This window comes from Cupressus sempervirens, chromosome 8, assembly GCF_028749045.1.
Source record: "Cupressus sempervirens isolate cs-2001-9-10 chromosome 8, ASM2874904v1, whole genome shotgun sequence".
In the NCBI taxonomy this organism is placed as follows: Eukaryota; Viridiplantae; Streptophyta; class Pinopsida; order Cupressales; family Cupressaceae; genus Cupressus; species Cupressus sempervirens.
In genome coordinates, this window is record NC_143125.1 from 148593009 (window position 1) to 148605674 (window position 12666).

General features: G+C 34.8%; 1 protein-coding gene across 1 annotated transcript; it reads left to right on the forward strand.

The window, feature by feature from the left end:
• Window positions 1–6664: 6664 nt before the first annotated feature.
• LOC149541981 (E3 ubiquitin-protein ligase ATL6-like) lies at window positions 6665–8736 on the forward strand. The gene has a single exon (XM_089797030.1). The coding sequence runs from the start codon at window positions 7005–7007 to the stop codon at window positions 8193–8195; it is 1191 nt and encodes a 396-aa protein (XP_089653156.1). The 5' UTR covers window positions 6665–7004; the 3' UTR covers window positions 8196–8736.
• The last annotated feature ends 3930 nt before the right edge of the window (window positions 8737–12666 follow it).

Genomic DNA, 12666 nt, shown 5'->3' on the forward strand with positions numbered 1-12666 from the left:
ATGGGCCATATTCATCATGGAGCACTTAGATTGCTTCGTGAGATAGTGACAGGTGTTCCAGAGTTGAGCACAGAGCATGACGATGTATGTAAGGGATGTGTGTTGGGGAAGTTTGCAAAAGCATCTTTTCCAAGGAGTGACACCAGATCTAAGGGTGTTCTTGATCTAGTACATTCAGATGTTTGTGGACCGATGTCAATGAAATCTCTCAGAGGATATGAGTACTATGTTACTTTTATTGATGATTTCTCTAGAAAGACCTGGATATACTTCTTGAAGACTAAGGATGAGGTTTTCAATCGATTCCAAGAGTTCAAGGCTCTTGTGGAGAACTCGACAGGAAAGAAGATAAAGGTTCTTCGGTCAGACAATGGAGGCAAGTACAAAGGAAATGTCTTCTAGGAGTTCTGCACCAGAGAAGGAATCAAGAGAGAATGGACTATTCCTTACAATCCACAGTAGAATGGAGTTGCTGAGAGGAAGAACCATTCTATATCGGAGGTAGCAAGAGCTATGCTACATGACCAGGACATGCCCCGTTACTTATGGGTAGAGGCATGTAATACAACAGTCTACATTCAGAATAGAGTTCCACACAAGGTGTTAGGGAAGATGACACCAGAGAAGGCTTTCATAGGGAAGAAGCCAGATGTTAGTCACTTCAAGATATTCGAGAGTTTGGCATATTTTCATATTCCTGGGGATACACATACAAAGTTAGATCAGACTGCAGAGAGGGGGTACTTTGTTGGGTACAGTGAGACCTCAAAGGCATATAGGATTTTCATTCCGAGGACTGAAAGAATTATTGTCAGATGGGATGTCAAGTTCATGGAGGATAAGGCATTCAGGAGATCTAGAGATTTGCCAACAAATGATCAGAGTGAGCAGCCAACAGAAGCTCCAAGACCAAGTCAAGAGCAAAAAAGCTCAAGTACAGTTACCAGTACGAGTGTACAAACTCAGTTAGTGAAGATTCACAGAGTATGGAGCAACAGGTGCAACAAGAAATGCAACTAGAAGACTTAGAGGTTGACATTTTATCCTCTACAGTTGGTAGCAGGAACCATGTGGTTCCAGATACACAAAGGGATACTCAGGAGTTTGTTGGAGCTCCTAGGAAGAGTACTAGACAGCGAAGACAACCAACCAAGTTCAATGACTATGTGGCATTAGTTAGTCAGTTGGTAGATAGTGAGCCTTCTAGCTATCAGGAAGCTGCAGAACATCAGGTATGGCGAGATGCTATGGTTGAGGAATATTCTTCAATAATGCAGAATGATGTGTGGGAGGTAGTACCTAGACCAACAAATAGGGTTGTAGTTGGATCACGCTCGATCTATAAGATAAAGCATGGTGCAGATGGTAGCATCGAGAAATACAAGGCGAGGTTTGTGGCAAAGGGGTTCTCTCAGAAGGAGGGAATAGACTGTGAGGAGACATTTGCTCCTGTTGCCAGGTATACTTCTATACGAGCTGTAATCTCACTTGCAACACAGATGGGATGGAAAATCCATCAAATGGATGTCAAGACAACATTCCTTAATGGTGAGTTGAAGGAGGAGGTATACATAGAACAACCAGAAGGCTTTGTAGCACACAGCAAAGAGACCCACGTGTGCAGATTGAAGAAAGCATTGTACGGACTCAAGCAGGCTCCTAGAGCGTGGTATGAGCGCATTGATACATACTTGCAGAAAATGGACTTTGTGAAGAGTGAAGCAGATGCTAACCTCTACTACTTGATGGTTGGGGGTGAGATTCTCATTCTTGTTCTTTATGTGGATGACCTATTTCTTACAAGTTCACTAGGGCTCATAGTGGATTGCAAGAGGAACCTTGCAGAAGAGTTCGAGATGAAGGATTTAGGACTTATGCACTACTTTTTAGGCATGGAAGTGTGGCAGACAGATGGGGAGATTTTCCTTGGTCAAGGGAAATATTGCATTGAAATCTTGAAAAAATTTGGGATGGAGGATTGCAAAGCCATGTCTACACCCGTGATCACGAATTGGAAGAAGGTAGATACAACTAAGGAGAAAGATGTAGATCCCACTTTATATAGACAGTGTATTGGTTCACTTATGTATTTGGTCAACACTAGACCAGATATAGCATTTGCAGTAAACTCTCTTAGTCAGTTCATGGTTGAACCAAAGAGAATGCATTGGATAGCAGCTAAGCATGTGCTACGTTACTTGCGTGGTACAGTCGAGTATGGGATCAGATATGTTCGAGGTGAAGGTATCAGGTTGATAGGCTATACTGACGCAGATTGGGCAGGAAGTACAATAGACAAAAGGAGCACTTCAGGGTGTTGTTTCAGCTTGGGATCAGGAGTTGTATCTTGGTTCAATAGGAAGCAGAAGTCTATGGCTCTAAGTTCAGCAGAAGCAGAATACATAGCAGCTAGCATGGCGACATGTGAAGCTATATGGCTTCGGAAGTTGTTAGTAGCCTTGTTTGGTCAGAAGGTTGAGACTACTGTGATACATTGTGACAATCAGAGTTGCATCAAGTTGTCTAAGAATCCAGTATTTCATGATAGGTCTAAACATATAGATATCAGATATCACTTCATCAGAGATTGTGTACAAAGGGGAGTTGTTCGACTACAATACATACCTACAGATGAGCAGGTAGCAGACATTCTGACGAAGGCTTTGGGAAAGGCCAAATTTATCTTTTTCAGAGATAAGATGGGTGTCATGCAGAACAGCTTTCTCGCTAAGAGAGAGTGTTAATTATTGTTAGTTGGACAGCTATTATTTCTAACCTGGAAATAGTAGTAGTATTTATGGGTAGCTTGGACAGTTGTTCGTCCTTATCTATGTATAGCAACATTAGTTATGGGTGGTTTGGGCAGCTGTTTGTCCACTTGCCGAGAATTAGTAAATGGTTGTTGCAAGGATAATTATTTACTAATTTTAGTGATTCCTTTTTGGACACCTTGCAACCAATTCTATTATTGGCTGTCGAGTTGTCTTAATCTCAACCGTTGGTTTGATTTAATCTCAGTCGTTGGTTTACCAACAGGAGTAGTATAAAAAGGGGTCATTGAGTCATTTGGAGAAGCATTTTGCAGTGATAGCAAACAGTCTTGCAGTGTTAGCAAGGGTGCAGTGTTAGCGTGGGGATAGCAGTGGAGAATATCAGCGGGAGAAATTAGGAGGTTGTCAAAGCTCTGCCAGTAAGAGGCAAGGAATTTTGTATCTCTTGATTTGCTGAAGTTTAATATAATTTCTCATCTGTAGAACTGGTTTTCCCTTAGGGGTTTTTTTAGGGACAATTTGTCCAAAAATATTGTGTTCATTGTGTTGTTCATTTCTTTCCGTATTTTATAAGTGAAGTTGCAGTTGTGTTATTTTTCGATATTAGCTAAAAAATTATTTTCAGTAGTTTAATAATTGTTTATGATAGGAGATTAATAATCAGTGACTGCAATAGTTAGATTTTTCACACACTTTAGGTTGCCTTCGTTGAAAATATTTACAGGATACTTGTAAAAGAATTTATCAGAAACTCTAACTAGTATAGAGTACACAGTGATATTACTTTATATATGTTAGAAGAATAAATGTCGCCTTCATTATTTCTGGATTGAAACATTTGTTGGACCTTTGTTATGGTTCGGAACTTTACTTCTCTTATGTAGTTAGATTCTGAATATAAGATATTTTTTGATCAAGGATCACTTTGCAAAATGAGTTCAAGCTATAATGTCTATAAGAATTAGTTTTATACGAGGTGCTGATGAGCTTAGCTACATATGACATAAAATGTTCAAGGCAAGACTAGGGGTTTTCTTTCTTGTTCTTTTCCCCCAATGCTTGTACTTTGAATGGGGCAATATTGATGTAAATTAAAATTTAAAATATAATATATAAGAGACTTTTGTCTTTTATCGATAAAATAGTAATAATAATAGAAGAAATAATTATTATTTTTATATCTAAGTATTAAAAATAGAAAATTAAAAAAATTGATTAAATATTTAAGGAATTTGTTTATTAGAAACAAAGATAAGTAATGTAGTCTTTAATTAAGTAATAAGATGTATAATAAGAAGCCTTCACTCTTCTTTTGAAAAAAAAATGGTATGTATGTCTCTATGGAAGGTGGCAAATTTTTAAAAATAAAATGAAGACTTAGAAAATTTTAATTAAATAGTAATAAATATTATTTAATTAAAAAAAATAAATGATACATAAAAGTCAAATGATGGAAATCAATAAATATAAATAATCAATGTACATTAAACAAAAAAAGATGCTAACATTAAAAATAAAAATAAAAAATTAGTTATTAAACATAGCTGACAAATTCAATAATTAGAAATCTTTTAACTAAATTTTTGAGTAGAAGTGATTAAATATTTATTTTAAAAAGATACAAGTGATAAAAAATAAACCAATTATATAACTTAGAAAAAAATTAATTATTGCATACGAAAAAATAAGCAAATAATTAAAATCGTTTTTAATTATTAAAGAAAAGATAAATTAACAAATTAATTAAATAAGTAGAAAATATTTTTCATGGGGTTGCAAGTAGCGTTAGTTTAATAAAAAAGAAAAACTCTTCAAGTGGAATAGTATTAGGATGTGTGACCTCTCATTAATTTATCTTGGAAAGGTCATATGGGTAGTAAGTGAAGTGGGCTTAATCATGGGTGGGCTTCTTTGTACTCTCAATTTGGAATAGTACCATGATGGATGTTCACATAACAATATCACATTTAACTAAATATCTTTAAAAAATTAATTAGGTAATTAGGTAATCAATTAAATAATTAAGAAATTAATTAAATTATTATTATTATTATTAAAGAAAATTTCAAATAACTCAAAACTCAAAACTTATTTAATTATTCAAAATAAAAAATACAAAATGTGTTCTTAAATTTAATTAAATAAAGATAACATTTAATTTAATCACTATAACACAATAAACAATACATTAGTCATTAGAATTATATATAGAAATAAAAGATTGAGAAAAACAAAATTGACTATTAACATTGTTGTTGTTGTTCTTCTCTCAAAAGATTCAAACTTAGTAGAGTACTATAATATAATATTTATATTACAAATAGAATATGATTTGATTTTAAAAAATCACCAATTCATATTGTCTCTTTTACCAGATAAAAAAATATATATATATATATAGAAGTTAAATTAGATAGGTGGAATCCAACGTTATTTGGATTTATACATAAGAAAATGTTATAACATAGAATTGGATAACCTCTCACTCCTTTATCTTGGGAAGGTCTAATATATATAGAGCAGGAAGTGAAGTGAGCTTAATCATGGATGGTCTTCTTTGTACACTTAATTTGAAATAGTATCATGATGGATGTTCGCATAGCAATATCACATTTAACTAAATATCTTTAAAAAATTATTTAAGTATTAATTAAATAACAATGAAATATATATATATATATATTTTAAATAACTCAAAATTCATTAAATAACAATGAAATAAAATTATATATATATATTTAATAACTCAAAATTCAAAATTTATTTAATTACTCAAAATATAAAATATAAAATGCATTCTTTAATTTAATTTAATCACTATAACACAATAAACAATAAACAATACATTAGTCATTAGAATTATGTATAGAAATAAAAGATTGAAAAAAATAAAATTGGCTATTGACATAGTTGTTGCTCTTCTCTCAAAAGATTCAAACTTAGTAGAATACTATAATATAATATTTGTATTACAAATAAAATATGATTATAAAAAAAATCGCCAAGTCATATTTGAGATAAAAATAAAATAAAATAATCTCCTTCTACAAAATAAAAATAAAAATATTATATCTAATAGCTAGACAATAGCAATTCATATAATAAAAGTAAATATTTGAAGTTAAATTAGATAGGTGGAATCCAGCCTTATTTGGATTGATGCACAAGAAAATATTATTACATAGAATTGGATAGCAACAATCCAGCCAATTTATATTGAATATGCATATAAAACGAGGCCGTTAAATTCCCCAATAAAAAACGGGCTAAATCCTTTATTTATTTAAAAACGGAAAACGGTCATCCTCAAAATGTTATATTCCAAGATATAGTTGGATAGCTGAATACAAACCTATTGATTTCTCCCTCATCTTCTTATAGTCAAAGTTAGGTCATAACTCATTTTCTGCATGGGTCACAAAAGTCAAAAAGGAAAATCAAGGTTACCAGTTCGAGTCCCCGGCCAGCCATTCTTGTCCTACCACGTGGTAAAAATATCTGCTCCACCAACATAAAATAATAATAAAATATTCTACAGCCCAACATACTTCCAGAACATGCAGTGCCATGAAAGTCGTCAAGCAAAAACTAATAAAAAATAAAAAATTTAATAATTAATGAAATTAATAAAAAAATTAAAATTTAAAACCAATGGATTGAAGAAAAATTGGGAATTTAATTAATATATTAAAAATTAAAATGTAGTGTATGTCGTTACGTGAGTGAAGAGAATCTAATTTAACGGGACGAAGCAGTCGGTGTCGTGCCACGTGGAGGTGACAATCAAAGACCGCCAATGTTCCCGATGTCTATCATCTGGAAGAGAAGTTTGATCCAATCACGTAACTAGAAATTTGAACAAATCTTCAACCTCCGCCGGCAGGTATTGAAACCGGTAGCAGCCGGTAAGTCATCTAGAAGGTATCTGGGAAGTCAAAGGCACGCCTGAGAATCGAACCCTGTCTCTTTGCTGAAAAAAAATAAGAATGTACCAGTTTTCAACTTGTAGAGTCTCGAGACTTCATCTCACCAAGCATATAACTGGGCCAGAGGGTTGGATCGATTTACTAGATGGAGTTTTGATGATTCTCATGCTGGAAATGGATTCCTAGGTATAGGCTGCAAAAAATTGAAAATTTGTGAGAAATTTTGGAATGGAAAGCAAGCTGGATTCTTTGGTATAGGCTGAAAAAAATTGAAAAAAAATTTGAGAAATTTTGGAAGCTTACAGCAATGGAGAGCAGAGTGGGAAATTTTGTTGCAGAAGGGTTTGTCTTTGCGAGACGTTTGAACGAAAATGATACCTTGGATGGACCTTACAGCTTCAACACGCGCTTTAATCCGTCCATGGCGATCATAATCGTGGTGCTGCTCAGTGCATTCTTTTTCATGGGGTTTTTCTCGATCTACATCCGTCGCTGCTCGGGGGACGGTGCAAGTAGTAGGCCGGCCGGAATTCGGCTCGGGGGAGGTGGAAATAATGCCGAGGGTTTGCTCAGAGAAGCGACTCGCGGACTGGATAAAGCCATTATTGAGAGCTTTCCGGTGTTCAGCTACAGTCTGGTTAAGGGTTTGAAGGCTCAAGCTAAAGGATCCGAGTGCGCCGTGTGTTTGAATGATTTCCAGGACGAGGAAATGCTCCGGCTGCTTCCGAAATGCAGCCATTCTTTTCATCCCGAGTGCATCGACATGTGGCTTTGTTCTCACACGACTTGTCCCGTCTGCAGAGTCGATCTGATGACACCTTCGGAAAGCTCAGATCCGTCCGGAAATGCCGAATCTTTGCCCGAGCCGGAAGTCGTGATCGTTGTGGACCGTGAAAATGATGAATCTTTGCCCGCGGTTAATGATGAATCTGCGCGAATCGTTAGGGTTTCAGAGGCCGGCGAGAGCTCGGCGGCTGAGGATCTGAGAGAAAATGAAAAGGTGCGGCGATCGCATTCGACGGGGCATTCTCTGGTTCGTGTGCGCAAAGATCTGGAGAAGCCTACGGAATGGTACATCGCTACGCCCCGCGGATTAACTCCAGGCCTTTACCGGAGCTGCAGTTTTGTTGCCATGCACCATTCGAAGTCGCAGGGAGCTTCTTCGAGCTCAAAGTTTGCCGATGCGGCCGCTTGCCTTAAGGCGGGCGGCGGATCGGTCCGCGATGCAGGGTGTAGTACGCAGGAGCCGCGGACGAGATCTGAGCGCTGGGGAGGGATCGCGAGTATGAATCCTTCGGCTATATTGAGGTCGTTTTCTGAGCGCCCTGCTTCTCGAATGCCTCGGCCGCCCGTTTTTCCTCCGCAGGATCGCAGGGCTTATTTGAAGAAGACGTTCGATTGGATTACTGGAAGGGATCGAGAGCGCGGCGATGGATCTGGTTCGTCACGCCGTCCGGATTACAGCGGCTCTGTTGGTGGATACGCCAGGGGTTTGTAAAAGTATGTTTTTAAATCCCAGGGGGTTTGTGAAAGAAAATTTGTGAATTCCGGGGGTTTTTGTGAATTCCTGGGGGTTTGTGAAGAAAATTTGTGAATCTCAGGGAGCTTTGCGAAGAAACTTTGTGAATTTCCCGGGGGTTTCTGAAGAAAATTTGTGAATTCCCGGGGTTTTTGAAGCAAAATTTGAGCAGTTCAATTGTTTGATATGTTGGAGGAAGCGCTTTGGAATCCCGGGGGTTTGTGAAAGAAAATTTGGGCGGCCCACTGGAGGAAGGGGTTTCGAATCTCCGGAGGTTTGTGAAGCAAAATTCGTTTAGGAAAACTTTCAATTTTTTTTACGTTTCTTCTGATAGAGAAGCGGTTTAGATAGCGGGAAAATTTGCAGCCAAAAGTGCTATGGATTTATGCCTGTTTATGTTTCTTGTTTAGTATCGTTCATACGGTAATCTGCAGAAGTTGTAGAACCTGTACATACAATAATTTGTACAGATAACTGTGAAGATATTTTAATGGTGGTTTTCGTTGTTTGAGCTTTTCAATGAGATTCGTGAACAGGTGGGTTTTCATATTGCTTTCAAATAAAACCATTAAATCGCTCTGTACAGATAATATGATTCAGAGATTCACATAATCTTCTATTTCTATTTTTTTATTTTAAAAAAATGACTTAAATAGAATTAATATCACCACATAGTATATGATGAATGATTCATTCCCCTCATCTTTACTATGTATACATATCAATGTATCTATATTTTATAAGGTATTTATGATGAAAAATAATGACATTTTATATTTCATGTGTGCCTATATTTTCATCTGCATTTGCCTTGCCTATTTAAAGGAGAATGGTTCCATGAATTTTCTTAATTTCTTTGAACTTTAAAATGTCAACTTTTTAATTTTAAGGAAAGCTAGTTGTCCCATGAATATCATTTGAAGAATTTAAATTTATGATATCATTATTTTATTATTATCATAATTAAATTCTTACAATCATTAATATCATATTGACATGTGGAAAAAAAACACTCCTAAGTTGGTGGGGCTAAATCTAGCCCCACCACATTTTCACCCACTCAAATTGAGGGCTCAAAAGTTGGAGCTCTTATTTTGTATGAAAAGATTCTAATTAAACCTTTAGCCCCCCTAAAAAAAATTGCCATGGAGGTACCCACTCCACCAAAATAGAGCCCAAGCCCCTCCCATGGGACCTTTGCCTTAGTCGACTCTAGCAATTGTAAGCTAACCAAAGATGACAATTATTTGGTTGTGTTTTCTAAAAGGTTTTAGCTCTAGAAATTGAGGTTGAATATTTGTAATGTGATTTGTATTGTATTTAGGTTTTGGTCTTGGTTGTGGTGACTTCTAATGTGGACATAAGTGATGTTCGATTTGATGTGAAGATTAATTAAGTGAGATTTCATTTTTGTTTAATTACCCCCTCCTCTTAATACTTAATGTGTGTTCAACAATTGGTATCTAAGCAAGCTCCTTTTGAAGAAGATTAACCACTTGAGGTAGATCTGGGATAACACAAAAATTATACTATTAGGCTCTAATATTTTGGTATAAATTTTCTTTTATTGGAAGGATAAAACAAAAGTGTTGTCAATAAGAATTTCATCCTTAGGGAAATTAAATTCAATTATCATGTTGAAACATGAAAACTCTCATATTGTTGGCGATCTATGATGAGAGTGAATCTTTGAGGTTAAAAGGCTAGTTCCTTGGTGTTACTCACCTAAAACTAAATGATTGTTAGGTAAAGGTATAGAAAAATATGTTTGTGAAATGAAAACCTAAAATTGAATGGGCAAGACACCAAATATATATCGAAACATGCAACTAGAAAACCTCATAAAACTACCCTTTAAAGACACTAAAAACCTCACAAACTCAATTAGACAATGTAAAAGAGATTGATGTGACAAGTCCCATAATTTTGATGCCTTCAAAGGAACACAATGGCGTCTCTCAATTTTTAGTAGCAAAAAGTCGAACACAATTACAAACTTGCACTTACATATACCAAATCATGCATCTAAAACTAAAAAGAACTTGATAAAATAAAGGCATAACACTATATTTTAATCAAATGTCCACAATCAATACTCAATAAAACAAAATTGAGAAGGAAACCTCTATATCTTCATTGAATAACCATGAAAGTTTGCTACAAATCTCTAGTGCCCAATGCAATAATGCCACAATTAGAAGAATGCAAAAAAAGTTGGTGAACGAGAAGACCCCTACAACAATGCAAAATAAACAACAAATAGCATTTGAGACTCAATGATCGGATATGAGAAGGAAACAAGGAAAAAGGGGTCAAATCACTAAAAACATGTAGTTGACCCCTTCAAAACTCCTTTGCAAGTGACCTATAGCAATCAAAGATTGCAAACTAAACTCAAACTACACATAACTACAAAAAATGGCTCCAATATCCATGGGTCAGATGCAACTAAAAATCCTCCAAATTAAGGGAGTAACTGATGATAACTAAAGTGTATTGCCCATAAAAAAGCTCCTCAAGGTATGTACAACTGGAAAAACTTAATTGCCAATAAAATTGCCCGAAAAGGGCCCATGAATGTCTAGAAAATGAAACCCCCTCATGCAACCACTATAATTCTTATTTGCATTTAAAAATAATAATTAATAACTAGTGTTTCATAATTTCAACACAGAGATATTATTATTTTACGATATTTCATGCAATAACTATTCGATCATATTATATTATTAGTACTGTTGTGTCACTTTTTGGATTGATCGCATTAAGTAGTTATTAAATGACCTCTATTACACCAATTAAAACTTATTTCATTCCATATGTTTCTATAAATATATTGTTTATGAAGAAATACATGTCAATTTTTTAACTTTAAAATTAATTTATATTAATTTTCTAACTTTTAATTGGATGAATGAATCAGAGTATTATATGAGTATATGAAGATTTGCCGATTGTGAGATGTGATTTTTAATTTCTCTTATTCCTAATTTGCATTTTTATCTATTTATTAAAAAGTGTGTTAAATTTCTATTTTGACACTTTATTGTATATGGATTTCTAGGATAGAAAACTATATATTATAATAGTAGAGTAAATAATTTGATGTTTCTTACTTTTCTAGAAATATTGTAATTATTTTTTGAATTAGAAAAGAAATATATTGAAAAAAAAATTATATATTATTTATTGTAATTATTATTACAATTCTTAGATAGGATGTTATTCTTTCAATTTTTATTAATTAGCAATTATTTTTTTTAAAAAAATTAATTAAAAATTGTAATACTATATATTTGTTAAAAGTTTGAATTGATATTATATTTTAGTTATTTCTTATCAAATTATTATTAAATAGTTCTTTCAATTTTTATTATTTAAATATTAATATTATATTATAAAATAATAAAAATAAAATGTTATAATACAATTGAAAACTATAATATTGTAAAACTATAAAATTATTATTCCATTTATTTCATGTGTATTATAATGTGTGAATCTTATGTGAATTAATGTGTTGATTACACAAATTGATACTTCTTAATTTGAATCATTTGTCCACAACTACCATCATTGTAAAAAATGAATTACACTTAAATATTAAATATAGTTATATTAAGTTATGAAAGCAAACATTAATATATCTCATACATATATTCATGTTAGTGATGCCTCTCGCGACTGCTTCTTCTACTCTCGTTAACAGCAAAGCCCTTCCTGGGTTTGAAAAACTTTCTCCCGCCCACTCTTAGGCAGTTTATGGGGCAGGTTGGCCATGGCAGTTGGCGGCCCCTTTGCTGCATTGAGGGGTGCGGCTTCAACACCCGTGGCTCCTGCTGGGATGGCTTCCCCTAATGCTCTGCTTCATGGTGTTGCAGGAAGATCTACCATAGCTTATGTTGATGTGGCCGCCTATGAGGCTAGCATTGGTGGTCATGATGTGCATTTGGGGCTCTGTATTATGGTGCCTTTTGTTGTAAGTAACTCGATTATGATTGAGCTAGAGTCTGATATTGTTGATGAGATTTCCACATATGTGGTGGATTTCTCTTCTACAGTTGCTATTTTTCATTTTAGGGGATTTTGGCCCTCTCTATCGGATCTACATGCTTGGATATCCAAGTGTTGGGAGCCTATCATTTCAGATTTAATACAGATTTACCCTATGGCAAGGGGCTTTTTTATTATGAAGTTTGCTACTACTGAGGATAGAAATGCCATCATGCGTCATGGTTTCTCTTGGGAGGAGAGGTTCCCTTTGATGGCTAAACCTTGGTACAAGAATTTTGATCCGTCGACTGAATCCTTTAATAAGATTCCTTTGTGGGTAAGGTTGTCAAATCTTCCCCTTCACTTATGGTTAGATTTTGTCCTAGAGGCTATGGGGAAAGCCTTGGGGACTTCTTACTGGCGAATACCACATCTTCCAATGTGTTTCAGATGACAT

What these genes read in the sequence shown, in the direction of transcription:
- LOC149541981 (XM_089797030.1), top strand. Translation starts at nt 7,005, where the DNA reads ATGGAGAGCAGAGTGGGAAATTTTGTTGCAGAAGGGTTTGTCTTTGCG.